This window comes from Lepus europaeus, chromosome 16, assembly GCF_033115175.1.
Source record: "Lepus europaeus isolate LE1 chromosome 16, mLepTim1.pri, whole genome shotgun sequence".
In the NCBI taxonomy this organism is placed as follows: Eukaryota; Metazoa; Chordata; class Mammalia; order Lagomorpha; family Leporidae; genus Lepus; species Lepus europaeus.
This window is the reverse complement of record NC_084842.1, coordinates 90,950,422-90,967,875: the sequence shown is the minus strand read 5'-3', so window position 1 is coordinate 90,967,875 and position 17,454 is coordinate 90,950,422. Positions and strand designations below refer to the sequence as shown.

General features: G+C 71.7%; 1 protein-coding gene across 10 annotated transcripts; it reads left to right on the top strand.

The window, feature by feature from the left end:
- Window positions 1–3,405: 3,405 nt before the first annotated feature.
- FGFR3 (fibroblast growth factor receptor 3) lies at window positions 3,406–16,520 on the top strand. 10 transcript variants are annotated; one of them, XM_062212735.1, is made up of 19 exons: window positions 3,406–3,463; window positions 3,793–3,999; window positions 5,573–5,614; window positions 7,422–7,691; window positions 7,858–7,911; window positions 9,043–9,212; window positions 9,290–9,413; window positions 9,490–9,641; window positions 11,470–11,614; window positions 11,901–12,091; window positions 12,183–12,331; window positions 12,419–12,540; window positions 12,629–12,739; window positions 12,850–13,040; window positions 14,584–14,706; window positions 14,793–14,863; window positions 14,967–15,104; window positions 15,189–15,294; window positions 15,371–16,520. In XM_062212735.1, exons 2-19 carry the CDS (start codon window positions 3,891–3,893, stop codon window positions 15,515–15,517), a joined length of 2,415 nt encoding a protein of 804 aa, XP_062068719.1. In that variant the 5' UTR covers window positions 3,406–3,463; window positions 3,793–3,890; the 3' UTR covers window positions 15,518–16,520. The 10 variants fall into 10 exon arrangements, with proteins under 10 accessions (XP_062068719.1, XP_062068716.1, XP_062068715.1 ...); XM_062212732.1 differs by lacking the exon at window positions 11,470–11,614 and adding an exon at window positions 10,689–10,839; XM_062212731.1 differs by having other exon boundaries at window positions 9,490–9,680; window positions 12,186–12,331.
- The last annotated feature ends 934 nt before the right edge of the window (window positions 16,521–17,454 follow it).

Here is a 17,454-nt window from a genome sequence, read left to right as displayed (position 1 = left end):
GGGGGGAGGGGAGCTGGGGCTGCCGGGGCTCCTGCCCCTCCTCTGGGCGTGCCTGGCCCCGTGCTTCCCAGGGAAGGTGGGGTGCACACTGGGAGGTGGTGCCCCCCCCCCCCCCGGCTCTCCAGAGGGAAGCAGAGATTTGCGGCCCCTCCACAGGCCAGGGCGAGAGAAGCTGCGGTCAGCAGCCCCGTTCCCGGGCCGGCCCTCCTCACAGGGCTCCCCAAGCCCCACGCTGCAGCCTCACTGTCTCCCCAGGGCCTGCGCTGTATCCCCTGGGGCAGAGCCAGCCTCGGCACCCTCAGCGCTGCTCATCGACACAGGTCCCAGCAAGCCGGGCCGCCGGCTCTGAGTCACCCGGCAGGGCTGGGCCGGGCCACTGGCCCCTCTCCCTGCCTGCGGGGCATCCCACTCATCTTCACTGGGACCCCTGCCCACCCGCACCTCCCACTGGGGGCCGCCTCTCCACCTGCCCCGGCTGCCTCACCTGAGCCGTGCGCCCAAAGGGTCAGGGGGGGCACAGCAGGGATGCAGCCCAGGGCCCGAGGGGAAGTGCTGTCAAGAGGCCATGATGCACTAACTCAGTATGTTTTTAGACTTATTTATTTGAAAGGAGAGAGAGAGAGAGAGAGAGGTGTCTTCCATCTGCTAGCTCACCCCCCAGATGGCCACAGTAACCAGGGCTGAGCCGGGCTGAAGCCAGGACCCAGAACCTCTTCCAGGTCTCCCTCGTGGGTGCAGGGGTCCCAGCGCCTGGGCCATCTTCCACTGCTCTCCCAGACGCAGTAGCACCGGAGCAGCCGGGACTTGAAAAGGCGCCCAGATGGGATGCCGGTGGCGGTGGTGGCGGCCAGCCCGGGTGGCTAACTGAGGTAGCATCACCGGCATGGAGAACGTAGGACACAGACCGAGGCATGGGTGGGGGTGGGGCAGAGCCTCGAGGGAGTGCCCAGGAGCGCCCGGGAAAGGCAGGGTGTTGGCTGGACGCGTTGACTAGGAAGCGATGATCTGAAAAGATGGAGTCGCCTGGGTGGGCTTTGGCACAGGGGTCAACGGCCGGCCCGTGTGGCACGTTTGTAACGGGTTCGAGTCTGGGCCCTGCTCCCAATTCCAGCTTCCAGCTACAGCGCCTCCCAGGAAGCAGCAGCGATGGCTCAAGTGGTTGGGCCCCCCCCCACACCCGCCACCCACAGGGGAGACCTGATGGGGCTCCCGGCTCCCGGCTCCGCCCCGGCCCAGCCCCCGCTGTTGCGAGCATTTGAGTGGGGCCGTGCAAGGCCAGATCTCTGCCTCAGAAATAGAAGAATAAGGACGCCCTCCCTGCGAGGTGGGGGCGGGGCAGTGAGCAGGAGAGAAGCCAGGGGAGCAGTCACATCAGGGCGTGGACGGCGCCACCGCGGCACGTGGTGGGAACGCACACCTGAGCCGGGACCACACTGGCAAGCAAGAGGCAATCCCAGCCAGGCAGGCCCTAAGTTCAGTGAGGGAGAGACACAGAGGCAGACATGGGCCACACGGGGCCCCCGGAGCCGCCAGAGCTGGGTCAGGAAGCTCCCCAGCCCCCTCTGCAGAGATTGGGAGGGAGCCTGGCCCTGCCCACGCCTAGGCTCAGGGGGGGAGAAGGTGGGCCCTGGGCGACGCGGGTTGGGACGCGCCCTGGGCGCACCCCAGGCTGGTCCTGGGCAGGAAAGGGGCAGAGGAGAGCAGGATGGGGAGTCTCTGGCTCCCCTCGAGGCTGGACAGCGAGGGGACCCGGATGTGTGGTCTGTGGGGGCAGGCTTGGGGGACGCGTGGGGACAGGGATGGGGCAGCAGGCACAGCCCCAGGCTGCCCAAGAGGGCATCTCTGCTGAGGAGGAGCTCCTGACGGGCATGAAGCAGCAAGTGCCTGGTGCACAAAGACCGCTGACCTGCTAGACAGAGGGAGCTGGCCCTTCCTGGGCACCGGGGAGGGGCTGTGGGCACTCGGCTGGCCAGTCCTCCCTGCCCGGGCCCAGCTGCCACCAGCTCAATCCACCAGCTCCTTCCCTCAAAGCGGCAAGGACGCAGACTGCTGCCGAGGGGCCCAGAGCACCCAGGCCCCCCTCGTCCTGGTGCAGGACGGACGAACCGACTGGCTGGCACGTTAGGGCGGGGGGTGGGGGCTCCACGCTGCAGCCTGGTATGGGGGTCCCAGCTCCTCCCGATGTGCACCCAGGGGGCAGCAGAGGATGGCTCCAACCACATGAGTCCCTGCCACCCACACGGGAGACTGGCCTGGCGCTCCCGGCTCCGCCCCGGCCCAGCCCTGGCTGTCGTGGGCATTTGGGGAGTGTGCAGTGGACGGAAGGTCTCCATCTCTCCCCTGCTCACTGTCCGCCTTTCAAATAAATGAATCTCAAAAAAGAACAAAAACCCAGTGAGTGCAGGGGCTGAGTGGAGCGGCTGCGGCTGCGCACTGCATAGACGCAGGCCAGCTCACCTAGGGGTCAGTGGGCCTCAAGGACACGGACTTGGCCTGAGCAGCCCACAAGGGAGGCACAGGGCGGAGGTGCTGAGCTGCCCACTGAGCAGAGGGGTGGCCTCCCGGCCAGCACCCCCCCCCCCCAGCACCTGCCGCACACAGAGGCCTGGGGAAACACAGAGCCGGTTTGTGGCCCACTCTCCTGGTGATCCGGCCAGCACCTGCGGCCCTCCAGCTCCGCAAGCCCTCGACCTCTCTGGGCTGGCCTGTCGCATGGGGGTCTGCAGGCAGGCCCTGGAGCTGCCCGCTCAGCCTTCCCGGCCCAAATCTCCCAGAACCTTGCCCCACTGTGCTCTGTCACCAGCTCACCACCGGCCGTTCCGAGGCCTGGCAAGCACCAACCTTCCGCCCCCTTCCTGCGGCCGCGCGGGACGGAGCCCCCCCCCCCCCGCACAGGCGCAGCCTCCACGCGCAGCGAGGCTCGGACCGGAGGCGCCCTGCTCTCCGCCGCCGGAGGTCGGCCGGTCCCCCGCCGCGGGGTTCTGCTGCCGCGGCTCCCCGCGAAGCCTCCCGGGCCTCCGGTCCCCTGAGCCCACGCCCCCGAGCCCTCGCGCACAATCCCGCGGCCCCGAGCTGCCCCAGCCCCGCACGGACAGGCTGCGCCGGGCCTCCCGCGCGACCGCCCTGCCGGGGCTCCCACGCCCTCGGGGACCCGGGGCCGCCGCCGCCGGCCACGCCTCCTCGCCCCGGACCGCCCCGCAGCGCGCGGCGCGGGCGTGGCCTGGGCGGGGCGGGGGCGGGCCGGGCGCGGGCCGTCCCCCCTCGGCCGCCGCGCGCCGGGCAGCCCCTGCTCAGAGCTCGGCGGCGGCGGCGGCGGCGGCGGCGGCGCGGGCAGCTGGCGCCGCGCGGTCCCGTTCGGGCGCACGGACGCACCGGCGGCGGCAGGGGCGGGCGGCGGCAGGGGCGGACTGCGAGCCGGGGGCGTGGGAGCCGCGCGTGGCGAGCCGGGTTCCAGAGGCGCCAGGTGGGTGCGCGGGGCCGGGCGGGCTCTCGGAGGGGTCGCGGGGGCGCCCGGCGGGGCCGGGGCGCGCGGCGGGCGCGGGTCCCGAGCGGCCGCTGTGGCAGCTTCCCGCCCTGGGAAGTTTGCCGCCGCCGCCGCCCTGGGAGGGAAGGGGGAGGGAGGGACCGCGGCGGAGAGGAGGCGGTCGGCGCCAGGCGGCCCGGGAGCCCTGGGCGGCGGCGGCGGCGGCGGCGGCGGCGGCGGGCGGGGCGGCCGGGGGCCGGAGGGCTCGGGGCGCAGGACGCGCGCCCCGGGGCCGGTGACGAGGTGCCGCCCTCCTCCTCCTCCCGCAGACTCCGGCGTGCGCCCTCCTCCCTCGCGGGCCCCGGCCGGGCCGTGGGGGGCAGCATGCCCGCGCGCGCCGCCTGAGGACGCCGGCCCGGTCCCCGCCATGGGCGCCCCGGCCCGCGCGCTGGCACTCTGCGTGGCCGTGGTGGTCGTGGCCGGCGTGGTCTGGGAGCCTGCGGGTCCGGAGCGGCGTGTGGTGCGGAGAGCCGCAGGTGAGGACGAAAGGCCCCCCACCCCACCCCCACCCCGGGGACTCGGGAGGGCCGGGGTCGGGGCTGGAAGAGGAGTCGGTCGGCCGCGGGCAGCCGGCTCCGAGGTGGGGAGGGGTCGCCGGTGCCGGGTTCTGCTGCCCTCTCTCTGGACACCGCGGCTCGTGGGGAGCCGCCGCCCGGGGCGCGGCTGCCGCCCTAGAAGCGGTCGGTTCGCGCGACCCCCGTCATCCCTCGGGTTTTTCGCTGACGGAAAGTTCCTGCTGCCCGTGCCCCCAACCCCCCACCCTGGCCCGGGTCCCCGGCCAGCCTGGGCCAACGCGAGACTGGACTTTGGAGGGTGGGAGCGACTGCGTGGCGAGGTGACACCTCCCTCCCGGGGTGGGCGCCGCGACTGCGAGGGCGCGGGTCACAGTCCAGCGGGGCGTCCGGTGCCGGGAGGAGCGCGCGCCCCGCCGCAGCCCCCAGGTGCCCGGGAGCAGGACGCGGGCGGCGCGGAGCCGGGCGGGCAGCCCCCCGCCGTGGCCCCTCGGCCCGCGCGAGGACCAGGGTGCGCTCCCCGGCCCCGCGGAGGGCCGCTCTCCCCGGACGGCCGCCGCTTTGTACGTCGGGAGGTGCGCGCGGCACCGAGGCAGATGGCGGCCCCCGCCCCGAGCCCCCGTCGCCGCAGCGGCTGCAGCCGCGCGAACAATGTCATTTTTTTATGAATGAGAGTGGTCGGGCGCTTGAATGCGCGTGTCATTCACGGCGTGACAGAGGCCGGCGCGAGGTCAGCGCGCGCTTTGAGCGCCTGCTCCGACGGCCCGGAGGCCGGGGGCGCCGAGGGGGCGGCCGCGGGGGGCGCATTAGCATTCGCATTCAGATGAAGATATTACTCCCCACGGTCGGGGAACGTCGGCCGGCCGGGGCGGCGCCTGGGAGGCCTGCCTGGAGGGGGGGCTCCGCCCCCGCACACCCGGGCTGGAGGAACAGGTAGTGAGTTGATGGGACCATAAACTTAATCCGGCTCCTTAACGAGATGGGCCGGGCAGTAAAACACTAAGACCGCGTGAAGGGCAGGGCCAGGGCGCTTTCTCCCGGAGTCCGCCTGCTGGGGTCAAGGGCGCCGACTGCCCATGCCAGCCTCCGTCTCCACGGGGGGCTGTGTCCTCCACGTGGGGGCCTGGGAGTGGCTCTCGGGTGCTGGGAGGCTGGGTCCACGGGAGCCAGGAGGGTCCCTGGCGGGGTGGGGTTGGTGCGGACCTCTCTCCAGAAGGCAGCTGCTGCCTCCCCACCCCCTCCTGGCAGGGCTGGACTTTGAGCCCAGCAGGCCTCCTGGTGGTTCATTAACCTGGCCTGATCGTCTGGCCTCTGTGCCCAGGAGCCCCTCGGCACCGCCTCCCCAGGCCTCGGGTCAGCGGCCGGATCCGGGCTGGGGCTGGGGTCGGGGGCCCTCCCAAGGGGGTCCCGCCGGGCCGCTGCCCTGCTGGGCTTGGTTTCCTCACCTGTGTGGGAGGACGGATAATGGCAGGGTTGTTGGGAGGATTAGGCCGGATAATCCTGATAAGCTCTCATTAGCCCTCTTCTCCTTGTTCAGGAGCTCTGTGGAATGTGTCTGGGTGGAGACTGAGGTGGGCAGGTGAGCCTCAGGACCCCTTAGGACGCTCCCTTCTCTCGGCCGCTGACCCCACCCCTGGACCCATGTCCCCCCTCCCCGGGGAGCAGCCACCTGGTGAGGGGGTGTGGCTCTGCTGCCACCCCCGCCCTGTGCCCCCTGCATGCTGGGGGCCTCGACTCCTGGCCTGGCTGTGACCTGACCCACATCAGGGCACGCTCGGACTGCAGGGTGGGAGTCCCCACCTTGCGCTGCAGTTGGGGAAACTGAGGCACAGTCGGGGAGCTCTGTGGCCTCTCCAGGTTGCAAGGCCCTCTGTGGGGCACAGGTAGCACCCTGGGGCTTGACACTGGGGCTGCAGGAGGAGCAGGAGTGGGGGGACCTGCTGACTCTGGGCCCAAGTGCCCGGGTGAGTGGACAAGAGAGAGCCCTCCCCGGGCCGCCTGGCTGGCCTCCCCTGGGTGCAGGAGGCGGAGATGAGACCCCAGGGTCCCCAGCCCCTGAGACACCTGGCGGGCAGGGTGGGTGGACAGGTCGGGGCCTCGCTCCTCTCCAGCCGGCACTGGTGGGGGTCTCGGGCGTGGCTGGCCCCGGGGGCCGCTCTGGACCAGGTTGAAGGGAATCCTTGTGTGGACTGCGTGACCTGTCGTCGCGCTCCAGACCAAACCGGAATCAGCCGGCTGTTGCCCTTGGGCCAGGGCCTGGCCTCAGCCTTCTGGGGGGCCTCAGGCAGCTCCTGGTGCTGGGTGGTCCCCACAGGACACTGCGGCCAGGAGCCTCCCCCAGCCACAGGGCCCCCTCGAGGTCTGGCCCTGAGCTGCAGGTCCCTGTGGGATGGGAGCTCCTGTAGAGACTGCACAGGATGGCAGTGAGCCTTCCTCGCTGGAGGATCCTGACGGAGGCTGGGGCGCGTGGGGGGCGCGTGGAGGGATGGGCCGAATCGGGCCTGGCCAGGGAGCCGGGCACTACTGTGGCCAGAGTGGGCAGCTGGGCCCTCGAATCTAGGCCATACGTCGGCAGAATGACAAGTGATGGCGCAACTGGCCCAGCTGGGCCTGGCCCCTGGGACCACCCACCCCTGTCCCGGGCCCCAAGCCCAGGCCAGCCGCCTGATGGGGAATTGTGTGGCCCTGGCAAGGGAGGCCTGGGGGTAATAGTCACTGTGGCCCTGGTGCGTCCTTGGGGCTCCGGCCCTCCTGCCCCCCTGGGCCCGGGGAGGAGCAGGCCCCGGGGCCGTCCGGCACTGTCAGCTGCAGGCCCAGGCAGCCCGAGCTCCTCACCTGCTCTGGCTCCAGCCCTATCCCACTGGCTCCCCCGAGCCTCTGTCCTCAGGGGGGCGGCCCCAGGCCCACGCAGGCAGGCGCCCACACCTGGGTCCTCTCACCCCACAGGCGAGGCTGAGCTGGCTGGCCCCGGGGTGCCCTTTGCATTTCCGCCTTTCCTCCGGCGTGTTGTCTCTGACCGCCCTGTGGGCGAGGACTGTGTGACCCGAGACCCCCTGTTCGCGCTCTGCTTCCGCTGCTGGGCGCCGCGGGGTTGCCCGCCCCGCTTGGCGTGGGGTGCTGGGGGACCCTCGGAGTCGCCAGCGACGTGCAGCCCATCCTGGTGCTCGGTGCTGTGTGTGAGCTCAGGACCAGGTGTCCCTTTGCTAAAGGACCCTTCCTTGGTGGCTCCTGGAGTGCAGCGGTGCCCTTTGGGGTCCAGGCCGGGTGTGCGAGGGGCTGTGGCGTCAGGGGACCTGGCCAGCGCACCTCGCTCAGGGCCGCCGCGTGCGTCAGGAGGTGCTGGGTTGCTTCAGGGCCCCTGCCTCACGGTCCCATCTCCCCTGCAGGGGTGCCCGGGTTGGAGCCAAGCCAACAGGAGCAGGTGGTCTTTGGCAGTGGGGACACCGTGGAGCTGAGCTGCCACCTTCCTGGTGGTGGCCCCCTGGGGCCCACCGTCTGGGTCAAGGACGGCAAGGGGCTGGCGTCCTCGGACCGCATCCTGGTCGGGCCTCAACGGCTGCAGGTGCTGAACGCCTCCCAGGAGGACGCGGGGGCCTACAGCTGCCGGCAGCGGCTCACGCAGCGCGTGCTGTGCCACTTCGTCGTGCGGCTGACCGGTGAGTGCCTGCTGGGCTGCGCCAGGCAGCGGGAGGCCACTGGGGGGTCCTGGGCTGTGTGGCCGCAGCACCCCAGCCCTGAGGGGAGGGTCCCCCGAAGGACGAGGGGCCTGGGGCAGGTCAGGGAGAGAGACGGCCAGCGCCCTCTCGTGCCCCTTTGCCGCAGAGGCTCCATCCTCGGGAGATGACGAAGACAGCGAGGATGAGGCCGAAGACACAGGTGAGGCCTGCACCCCACCTGCTGGCGCCTGGGGTCACCCGGAGGTGGAGGGGAGGGGCAGCCGCCGGTGTGTGTGCCGCAGGGCACGGGGCTCAGGTGGCTGCTGCCGGGGGCGACTGCCACCAGCCAGCCAGCCCACCCACCGATGGGTGGTGGGTGACAGTCGGGGATTGTGGCCTCTGCCCAGCAGGGAGGGGCCAGTCTGGGTCCATGGGGCTTCTGGGCTTGGAGCAGCTGGATTTGAGATGCTGAGAGACGGGACGTGGTGGGGTGGATGCTGGCGACAGTCACAGTGTGCACAGGGCCTGGGACCTCTGGGAGCAGGGAGGCGAGGAACCGGCCAGGGGTGGCGAGCCGCCGTGTGGGCAGCTCACATCCTGAGGGGCCGCTGGGCTTCCCCTGTCTACCTTCCCTTGACTGCCAGGATGTTCAGGGCCGAATTCTGGCTCAGCTGTACCCCAGCCCCTGGCTCTGCCCCCCGGCCGTCCCGGGCTGGCGCTTGCTGGGGTCCTTAAGGGAGGGCTGCCATGCACCGCCTGGCAGTGGCACTGTTGGGTCACCCGGCCCGGCAGGCTGCTTTCTGGCGGCTGCCCGGGCTGCTCCCCACGTGTGCCTGTGTCCTCAGAGACTGTGAGTCCGTGGCAGTGCGTGGCAGTGAGGTCCTGCACGGGAAAGCAGCCCCCCACTCCCACCCCGAGGAAGGGAGAGAACCAGTTGGTGGTGAGGGTGGGGGTGGCCGGGGCCTCCAGAGGTGCCCGGGATGGAGGGAGTGGCTGGGCTCCCGGGCTCCAGGGGCTGGTGCTGCCCGCCTGGCTGCCCCTGGGGCTCCCCTCCCCAAGCTGCTGGTAGGGCGGGTCCCGGCTTGCCACTTGGCTGAGCCTGCGCTGGGGGCGGGCCTCCCTGCCTGCCTGTGCCTCCCGGGCGTGGGGTGTGAGCTCCGCTGGGAGTCAGCTTGCACGCGGAAGGCTCCTAGGCCAGGGTGGCCCCCCGGGACCTCAGCTGCTTGGGGAGAGGGGACGCGGGCAAGCTCTGACCACACGGGTGTGGGTGCTGCTGGTGGGAGCCTGAGGCTGGGGGAGCGGCGTCGGGCCGGGCCCCGCCATAGCTGTCCTCGGGCCCCCCCACCCGCAGGGGCCCCTTACTGGACTCGGCCCGAGCGGATGGACAAGAAGCTGCTGGCGGTGCCGGCCGCCAACACCGTCCGCTTCCGCTGCCCGGCCGCCGGCAACCCGACGCCCTCCATCTCCTGGCTGAAGAACGGCAAAGAGTTTCGCGCGGAGCACCGCATCGGCGGCATCAAGGTGGGCGGGGCCTCGGGGCGGGGCCTGCGGCCGGGGGCGGGGCCGGGCGCTCACCGCGCCTGCGCGTGCGCCCGCAGCTGCGGCACCAGCAGTGGAGCCTGGTGATGGAGAGCGTGGTGCCGTCGGACCGCGGCAACTACACGTGCGTGGTGGAGAACAAGTTCGGCAGCATCCGGCAGACGTACACGCTGGACGTGCTGGGTGAGCCGGGGGCGCGGGGCCGGGGGGGGGGGGGGGCGCGTCCCGGCGCCGCCGCTGAGCCCCGCCTGCCCCGCAGAGCGCTCCCCGCACCGGCCCATCCTGCAGGCCGGGCTGCCCGCCAACCAGACGGCCGTGCTGGGCAGCGACGTGGAGTTCCACTGCAAGGTGTACAGCGACGCGCAGCCGCACATCCAGTGGCTGAAGCACGTGGAGGTGAACGGCAGCAAGGTGGGCCCCGACGGCACGCCCTACGTCACCGTGCTAAAGGTGGGCGCCGCTGGCAGCCGTGAGGGGCGGGCGGATGGGGGGGGCAGCTGAGGCCCTGACTGCATGCCCTAGTCACCGTGCTGACGGTGGGCGCCGCTGAGGTTGGGGGGCGAGGCCTCGACGGCATGCCCTAGGTCACCGTGCCGATGGTGGGCACCGCTGAGGCAGGGGAGAGGCCCCGACGGCATGCCCTAGGTCACCGTGCTGATGGTGGGCACCGCTGAGGCAGGGGAGAGGCCCCGACGGCCCGCCCTAGGTCACCGTGCTGGCCGTAGGTGCTGCTGGCGGCCGCTAGGGGCAGGTGGGCCAGGGGTGGGGGGGCGAGACCCCTACGGCACGCCCTAGGTCGCGGTGCTGATGGTGGGCGCTGCTGGAGGCTGGGCGGGGGAGAGGCCCCGACAGCACACCCTAGGTCACCGTGCTGGCCGTAGGTGCCACTGGTGGCTGCAAGGGGCAGGTGGGCTGAGGGTGAGGGGCGAGGCCCCGACGGCACGCCCTAGGTAACTGTGCTGGCCGTAGGTGCCACTGGTGGCTGCAAGGGGCAGGTGGGCCGGGGGTGGGGGGCGAGGCCCCGACGGCACGCCCTAGGTCGCGGTGCTGACGGTGGGGAGGCAAAGCCGAGGCCTGCGAACCTCGCCGTGCTGCGCAGCCTGAGCCTGTCCGGGGGGACGGCAGGGTGGCGCCACGGAGCGGAGCTGGCCCTAACTGGCAGTTGCCGCCGCGGGCCTCCCCTGGCACTCCCCCCATTGCTTTGTTCCCGCGGCCACAGGGGTGGGGGCCACCCGAGTTGGGAGCTTGCGACACTCAGAGCCCAAAGAGAAACATCTGTTCCGTGAGATGACGGTCTGCCGGGGTGGGGAGCCCGGCCCAGTCCCGTCTTGCGAAAGCACAGCCCGCTGCTGCCTTGGGGCGCCTCCACACCTCCTCCAGGCGGTCCTCCCGGCTCGTTCGCAGGGGCTGCCCCCCCGCCAGGGGGCGTGCCTGAGCCGGGTCTCTTGTCCCCCGCAGTCCTGGATCAGTGAGAATGTGGAGGCCGATGCGCGCCTGCGTCTGGCCAATGTGTCGGAGCGGGACGGGGGCGAGTACCTCTGTAGAGCCACCAATTTCATAGGCGTGGCCGAGAAGGCCTTTTGGCTGCGTGTTCACGGGCCCCAAGCAGGTAACGACTCTGTCCCACGCCTGCCTGGCACGCGGAGCTCCAGCTCCAGCGCCCTGGCCGTCGCCTGCCTGCACGCCCCGCACGTCCCCCGTCCCGCTCGCTCCCTGCCCCGCGTCCGTCCTCGCCCGCTCGCTCTGCCCACAACACCAGCAGAAGCGCCAGCCTGCCTGTGCCGACACCACCTGCTTCGAGCCCCGCCCCTCGGCCCGTGCCGACCCCACCCACGCCCCCCAGCATCCCCGGCAGGCCCTCCCGCCACCTGCTCCCCTGGCCCTGCCGGCCACCTGCTTGTGTGTGCCCTGCGCCTGCCTGCGCCTGCCAACCCACCCCGGCACCCCCAGCCCGCGCTAACCCTGCATGCCGGCTCCGCGCAGCGCCGCGCTGCGCGCCCGCCTGACGCTCCCCTGGGACAGAGGACTCCGGTGGAGGGACTGGCTTCGGGCTCGGAGCGGACGCACGAGGCGGAGGGCCCTAGGGGCCGGGGCCGTGGCCGTGGCGGCGGCCGAGGTGGCGGCGGCCGAGGTGGCGGTGGCGCGTTTTCCTTGCAGCCTGGCTGGATCGTCGTGGACTCTGGCGCGGGCCCGTGGGGCGGTGCTGGCCCTGGCCTATCCGCTCTGTTCTCTCTCGTAGACGGCGGGCGCTAACACCACCGACAAGGAGCTAGAGGTTCTGTCTTTGCGCAATGTCACCTTTGAGGACGCGGGGGAGTACACGTGCCTGGCGGGCAATTCTATCGGGTTTTCCCATCACTCTGCGTGGCTGGTGGTGCTGCCAGGTACTCTTCTCGCTGCTGCTGCCTGCGCTGCTCTGCTGTGCTCTTGGGGCCGCTGGCTTGGGCACGCGGGAGCCGCCGGCACGGTCGGGGGCTCGCACCCCCGCGCAGCGGCCGCTCCCGCGTCTCCCCTGCGCCTGGGTGGTGGTGCGGCCGCGCTGGCTCTGCTGGGCTCTCTGCTCCTGGGCCTGCCCCCTCCTGACTCCCAGGCCACCGTGACCGCAGCAGCGGCCTCCGGATGACAGGCCCCCCCCCCCACGCTGGGGTCCCAACGCCCGTGTCTTTGTAGCCGAGGAGGAGCTGGCGGCGGCCGGCGAGGCGGGCAGCGTGTACGCGGGCGTCCTCAGCTACGGCGCGGGCTTCTTCCTCTTCATCCTGGTGGTGGGCGCCGTGACGCTCTGCCGCCTGCGCAGCCCCCCCAAGAAGGGGCTGGGCTCCCCGACGGTGCACAAGGTGTCCCGCTTTCCGCTGAAGCGCCAGGTAACAGAAAGTAGCTAGAGGTTCCAGCGCCGGCCGCCCCGCCCCGCCCCGCCCCCGCCGTGCGGCCCCAACCTGCCCCTGCCGACCCAAGCAGGTGTCCTTGGAGTCCAGCTCGTCCATGAACTCCACGACGCCGCTGGTGCGCGTCGCACGGCTGTCCTCCGCCGAGGGGCCCACGCTGGCCAACGTGTCCGAGCTGGAGCTGCCCGCCGACCCACAGTGGGAGCTGTCCCGGGCCAGGTCAGTGGCGGCGGCGGGGCGGGGCGGGCCGCGGGGGCGGGCCGCGGGGCTCGGGCCCTGCTGCATGGAGTCTCTCTCTGCCGCCAGGCTGACCCTGGGGAAGCCCCTGGGAGAGGGCTGCTTCGGCCAGGTGGTCATGGCCGAGGCCATCGGCATCGACAAGGACCGGGCCGCCAAGCCTGTCACCGTGGCTGTGAAGATGCTGAAAGGTGAGAGGGAGGGGCGCCCGGGAGGGGCCGGGCCGGGGGCGGGGGGGGGGGCCGCCTGACGCCGCCTGACGCCGCCCCCCGCCCGCAGACGACGCCACCGACAAGGACCTGTCGGACCTGGTGTCGGAGATGGAGATGATGAAGATGATTGGGAAGCACAAGAATATCATCAACCTGCTGGGCGCCTGCACGCAGGGCGGTAGGAGCTGCGGGCGCAGGGGCGGGCAGGGGCTGCGCAGAGGGCCGCGGGGGCCGCGGGGAGTGGGCCCCCCGCGTCAGCTCGGCTGAGCGCTGCGCCCGTGCTCGCAGGGCCCCTGTACGTGCTGGTGGAGTTCGCGGCCAAGGGCAACCTGCGGGAGTACCTGCGGGCGCGCCGGCCTCCGGGCATGGACTACTCGTTCGACACCTGTAGGCTGCCCGAGGAGCAGCTCACCTTCAAGGACCTGGTGTCCTGCGCCTACCAGGTGGCCCGGGGCATGGAGTACCTGGCCTCACAGAAGGTGCGTGGCGGGCGGGGCCGGGTGTGTGTGTGCGCTGAGCCCTGACCCCACCCCCAGCCCAGCAGATCCACGGCGACCTGGCCCCCTAGAGGGCGCGCTGCCGGGTGCTGACCCTGAACCCCCCCCCAGCCCAGTGCATCCACAGGGACCTGGCCGCGGGGTGCTCACTCTCCCCCGCCCCAGTGCAGCCACAGGGACCTGGCCGCGGGGTGCTCACCCTCCCTGCCCCTGCCCCAGTGCATCCACAGGGACCTGGCCGTGGGGTGCTCACCCTCCCCCGCCCCCGCCCAGTGCAGCCACAGGGACCTGGCCATGGGGTGCTCACCCTCCCCCGCCCCCCACCCCCCAGTGCAGCCACAGGGACCTGGCTGCGGGGTGCTCAGTCTCCCCCGCCCCCACCCCCAGTGCAGCCACAGGGACCTGGCTGCGGGGTGCTCAGTCTCCCCCGCCCCCGCCCAGTGCAGCCACAGGGACCTGGCTGCGGGGTGCTCAGTCTCCCCCGCCCCCCACCCCCAGTGCAGCCACAGGGACCTGGCCGCGGGGTGCTCACTCTCCCCCGCCCCAGTGTATCCACAGGGACCTGGCCATGGGGTGCTCACCCTCCCCGCCCCTACCCCCAGTGCAGCCACAGGGACCTGGCTGCGGGGTGCTCAGTCTCCCCCGCCCCCACCCCCAGTGCAGCCACAGGGACCTGGCCGCGGGGTGCTCACTCTCCCCCCGCCCCAGTGCAGCCACAGGGACCTGGCCGCGGGGTGCTCACCCTCCCTGCCCCTGCCCCAGTGCAGCCACAGGGACCTGGCCATGGGGTGCTCACCCTCCCCGCCCCTGCCCCAGTGCAGCCACAGGGACCTGGCCGCGGGGTGCTCACCCTCCCCGCCCCTGCCCCAGTGCAGCCACAGGGACCTGGCCGCGGGGTGCTCACCCTCCCCGCCCCCACCCCCAGTGCAGCCACAGGGACCTGGCCGCGGGGTGCTCAGTCTCCCCCGCCCCCACCCCCAGTGCAGCCACAGGGACCTGGCCGCGGGGTGCTCACCCTCCCCGCCCCTGCCCCAGTGCAGCCACAGGGACCTGGCCGCGGGGTGCTCACCCTCCCCGCCCCTGCCCCAGTGCAGCCACAGGGACCTGGCCGCGGGGTGCTCACTCTCCCCACCCCTGCCCCAGTGCATCCACAGGGACCTGGCCGCGGGGTGCTCACCCTCCCCGCCCCCACCCCCAGTGCAGCCACAGGGACCTGGCCGCGGGGTGCTCACCCTCCCCGCCCCCACCCCCAGTGCAGCCACAGGGACCTGGGCCGCGGGGTGCTCACCCTCCCCCGCCCCCACCCCCAGTGCAGCCACAGGGACCTGGCCGCGGGGTGCTCACTCTCCCCCGCCCCAGTGCATCCACAGGGACCTGGCCGCGGGGTGCTCACCTGCCCCTGCCCCCACCCCCAGTGCAGCCACAGGGACCTGGCCGCGGGGTGCTCAGCCTCCCCCGCCCCCACCCCCAGTGCAGCCACAGGGACCTGGCCGCGGGGTGCTCACCCTCCCCGCCCCTGCCCCAGTGCATCCACAGGGACCTGGCCGCCCGCAACGTGCTGGTGACCGAGGACAACGTGATGAAGATCGCGGACTTCGGCCTGGCCCGCGATGTGCACAACCTCGACTACTACAAGAAGACCACCAATGTGAGCCCGGCCCGGGGTGGGGGGCCTGTTGCCCGCCGCGTGCCCCCGCCAACAGCCTCGCCCCTTCCCCCTCCCTCCCCTCACAGGGCAGGCTGCCCGTGAAATGGATGGCGCCCGAGGCACTGTTTGACCGCGTCTACACCCACCAGAGCGACGTGTAGGTGTCTGCGGGGTGGCGCCGGAGCTGGCCCGGGGTGGCGGGTGGGGGCAGAGCCGGAGCTGGCCTGGGCTGGGCGGCTGACCTCCGCCCTGCCCCCCAGCTGGTCCTTTGGGGTGCTGCTCTGGGAGATCTTCACGCTGGGGGGCTCGCCGTACCCCGGCATCCCTGTGGAGGAACTGTTCAAGCTGCTGAGAGAGGGCCACCGCATGGACAAGCCGGCCAACTGCACGCACGACCTGTGAGCGCCGCCCCGCGCCGCCCCCCCCCCTCCCCGCCCCGCCCCGCCCCGCACGCCTGAGCGCCCCCGCCCGCCCGCCCGCAGGTACATGGTCATGCGCGAGTGCTGGCATGCGGCGCCCTCGCAGAGGCCCACCTTCAAGCAGCTCGTGGAGGACCTGGACCGCGTCCTCACCGTGACGTCCACTGACGTGAGTGCCGGCCGCCCGGGCGGGGGCGGGGCGGGGCGGCTTGGCGGCGCTGACCCCGGCCCGCCCGCGCCCGCAGGAGTACCTGGACCTGTCGGCGCCCTTCGAGCAGTACTCCCCGGGCGGCCAGGACAGCCCCAGCGCCAGCTCCTCCGGGGACGACTCCGTGTTCACCCACGACCTGCTGCCCCCCGCGCCCCCCAGCAGCGGGGGCCCGCGGACTTGAAGGGCTGTGAGAGCCCACCCTGCCGCCGCTGCCCAGTGCCCTGGCCTTGGGTGCGCGCGCGTGTGCGTGTGTGCGCGCGTGTGTGCGTGTGTGGCTCTGTCCCGAGGCCCCGGACAAGGACAGCAGCACGGAGGGGACCAGAAGTAGAATGTAGGGGACGCCCCCCCCCCACCGCCAGACCCCCGGGAGGGAGAGCGAGCGGCCGGGCTGAGCGGAGCCTGCCCTGCCCGGGGGCTCCGAGACAGATTACGGGTACCTGAAGGCGGGAGCCGTGGCCTCTGCCCCGCAGGCTTCTTCCAGAAGCGCGAGTGTGGACCTCCGCGTCCGGGAGGAGGGGGCCGCTGGCGCCGCCCACGCAGAGACCCGCGGGGCGCGAGGGATTTCCTGGCACTGCAGTTTTGTTCTAAAAATTGTACCTGGACCTGGATATTTATCGACCCCAGAGCCCCGGCCCCGCCCCGGCCCCTTTTAACTTATTCACAGCCGAGCCGGCCGAGCCCGGCGCTCGCCGCGGAGGTGGTCCGTGCGGACGGCTCGTTCCCCTCGGCCGTCTCTGGCGGGGAAATGAGATTTCTGGAGGGGATTTGGTTTTTTGACTTCAAGGCGAGCTGGTATTTCCACACCAACCCTGCTTCTAATTGCTGCCTGTTCCGGGCGGGGAGGGCCGGCCCTGCGTGCAGGCTCCGATGTTGTCAGATGTTACAAGTTTATATCTATCTATATCTATAATTTATTGCGTTTTTACAAGGTGCATTTGCCGTAGACTTAACACTTCTTGCGCAACGCTTCTAGACTTTTACAGCCTGGGCTGCTACCTTTCAAAGCTTGGGAGTGAAAGCTGCCAGTCGAGTTTCTCCCTTTTTGTACTGTTTGGGTGGCCGGCTGTCCCTGCACGGCCAGCAGCAGCCAGCGGGGCGGGGCCAGTGGCCCAGTGGGCAGGGTTGCCAGGCCCCGGTGGTGGGTGTGGCTGTGTTAACCAGAACATAAAGATGACCGGTTCCGAGCTCTGCCTGGTGCCTCCTCGCTTCTGTTGTCTCGGGACCCTGGGCAGTCCCTGTCCCCTCCCGCTGCCTGTCAGGTGTCCCCATGAGAGGGGCAGTGAGGGTGAGGACACTCCAGGCCCCCGCTGCTGGCAGACAGAACCGAGGCTGGGGACGGCAGGAGCAGTGTCCCCGGGGGGTGGGCCGTGAAGCCCTGTGGCTGCCCCCAGCTCAGCAGCCCAGCTGCGGGTTCACTCAGGGGCGGGGTGGCTTCGGGAGCCGCTCTGAGCCCTTGCTTGGCCCCACTGACTCTGGCCACGCCCCTGGGAGGGTGACGGCTGCTCCAGAGCAGGACCGGAGCAGCCGGCTCCCCTCGCCCTCCCAGGCCTGTCTGGGCAGATGCTGCTGGGTGGGCCCTGCCTGGGCCAACGGGGAGCTGAGGGCCGGGGTGGGGGTAGGCAGCAGGGCCGCCTGTGGTGGGCAGGGGCAGGGGGTGCCCTCTACTGTCTACTCACCTCTCAGGGGAGGCTGTCAGGGTCTTGGTTCTGGGTCTCGATCCCACCAACCCCCCCGGGAAGTCTGTGGTCTGGGGGCAGCTACAAGCTTGGTGGGGGGGCACTCACAAGGGGCTTCTTAGCCCCCACACCCTCAGCCCTGTACAGGCCTCACCCCCTCCCCTCCAGCCTGCCCAGAGACCCAGGGGCCGGCCTGGCTGTGCTAACACTGCCGGGCCAGGCGGACCTGAGCAGCACAGGCCTCACCTGGAGGCAGGGGAGGGAGGTGGGGTGGAGACAGGCCCCTCAGCCCCTGGACTGTGACCCCCTTGGGCAGGCAGAGGCGGGGCTCAGGATGTGGCTCGGGCTCCCCCTAGTGCTGCATTGGGCAGCTGCATCCTGTACTACCCAACGTGTGCCCCCACGTCCCAGCATGCCCGGGGAGGCAGGGCCGTCCTCCACT

What these genes read in the sequence shown, in the direction of transcription:
- FGFR3 (XM_062212727.1), top strand. Translation starts at nt 3,891, where the DNA reads ATGGGCGCCCCGGCCCGCGCGCTGGCACTCTGCGTGGCCGTGGTGGTC. An exon ending in TGTTCACGGGCCCCAAGCAG is followed by an intron (nt 10,840 to 11,900) that starts GTAACGACTCTG and finishes GTGTCTTTGTAG; the next exon opens with CCGAGGAGGAGCTGGCGGCG. An exon ending in TACACCCACCAGAGCGACGT is followed by an intron (nt 14,864 to 14,966) that starts GTAGGTGTCTGC and finishes CCTGCCCCCCAG; the next exon opens with CTGGTCCTTTGGGGTGCTGC.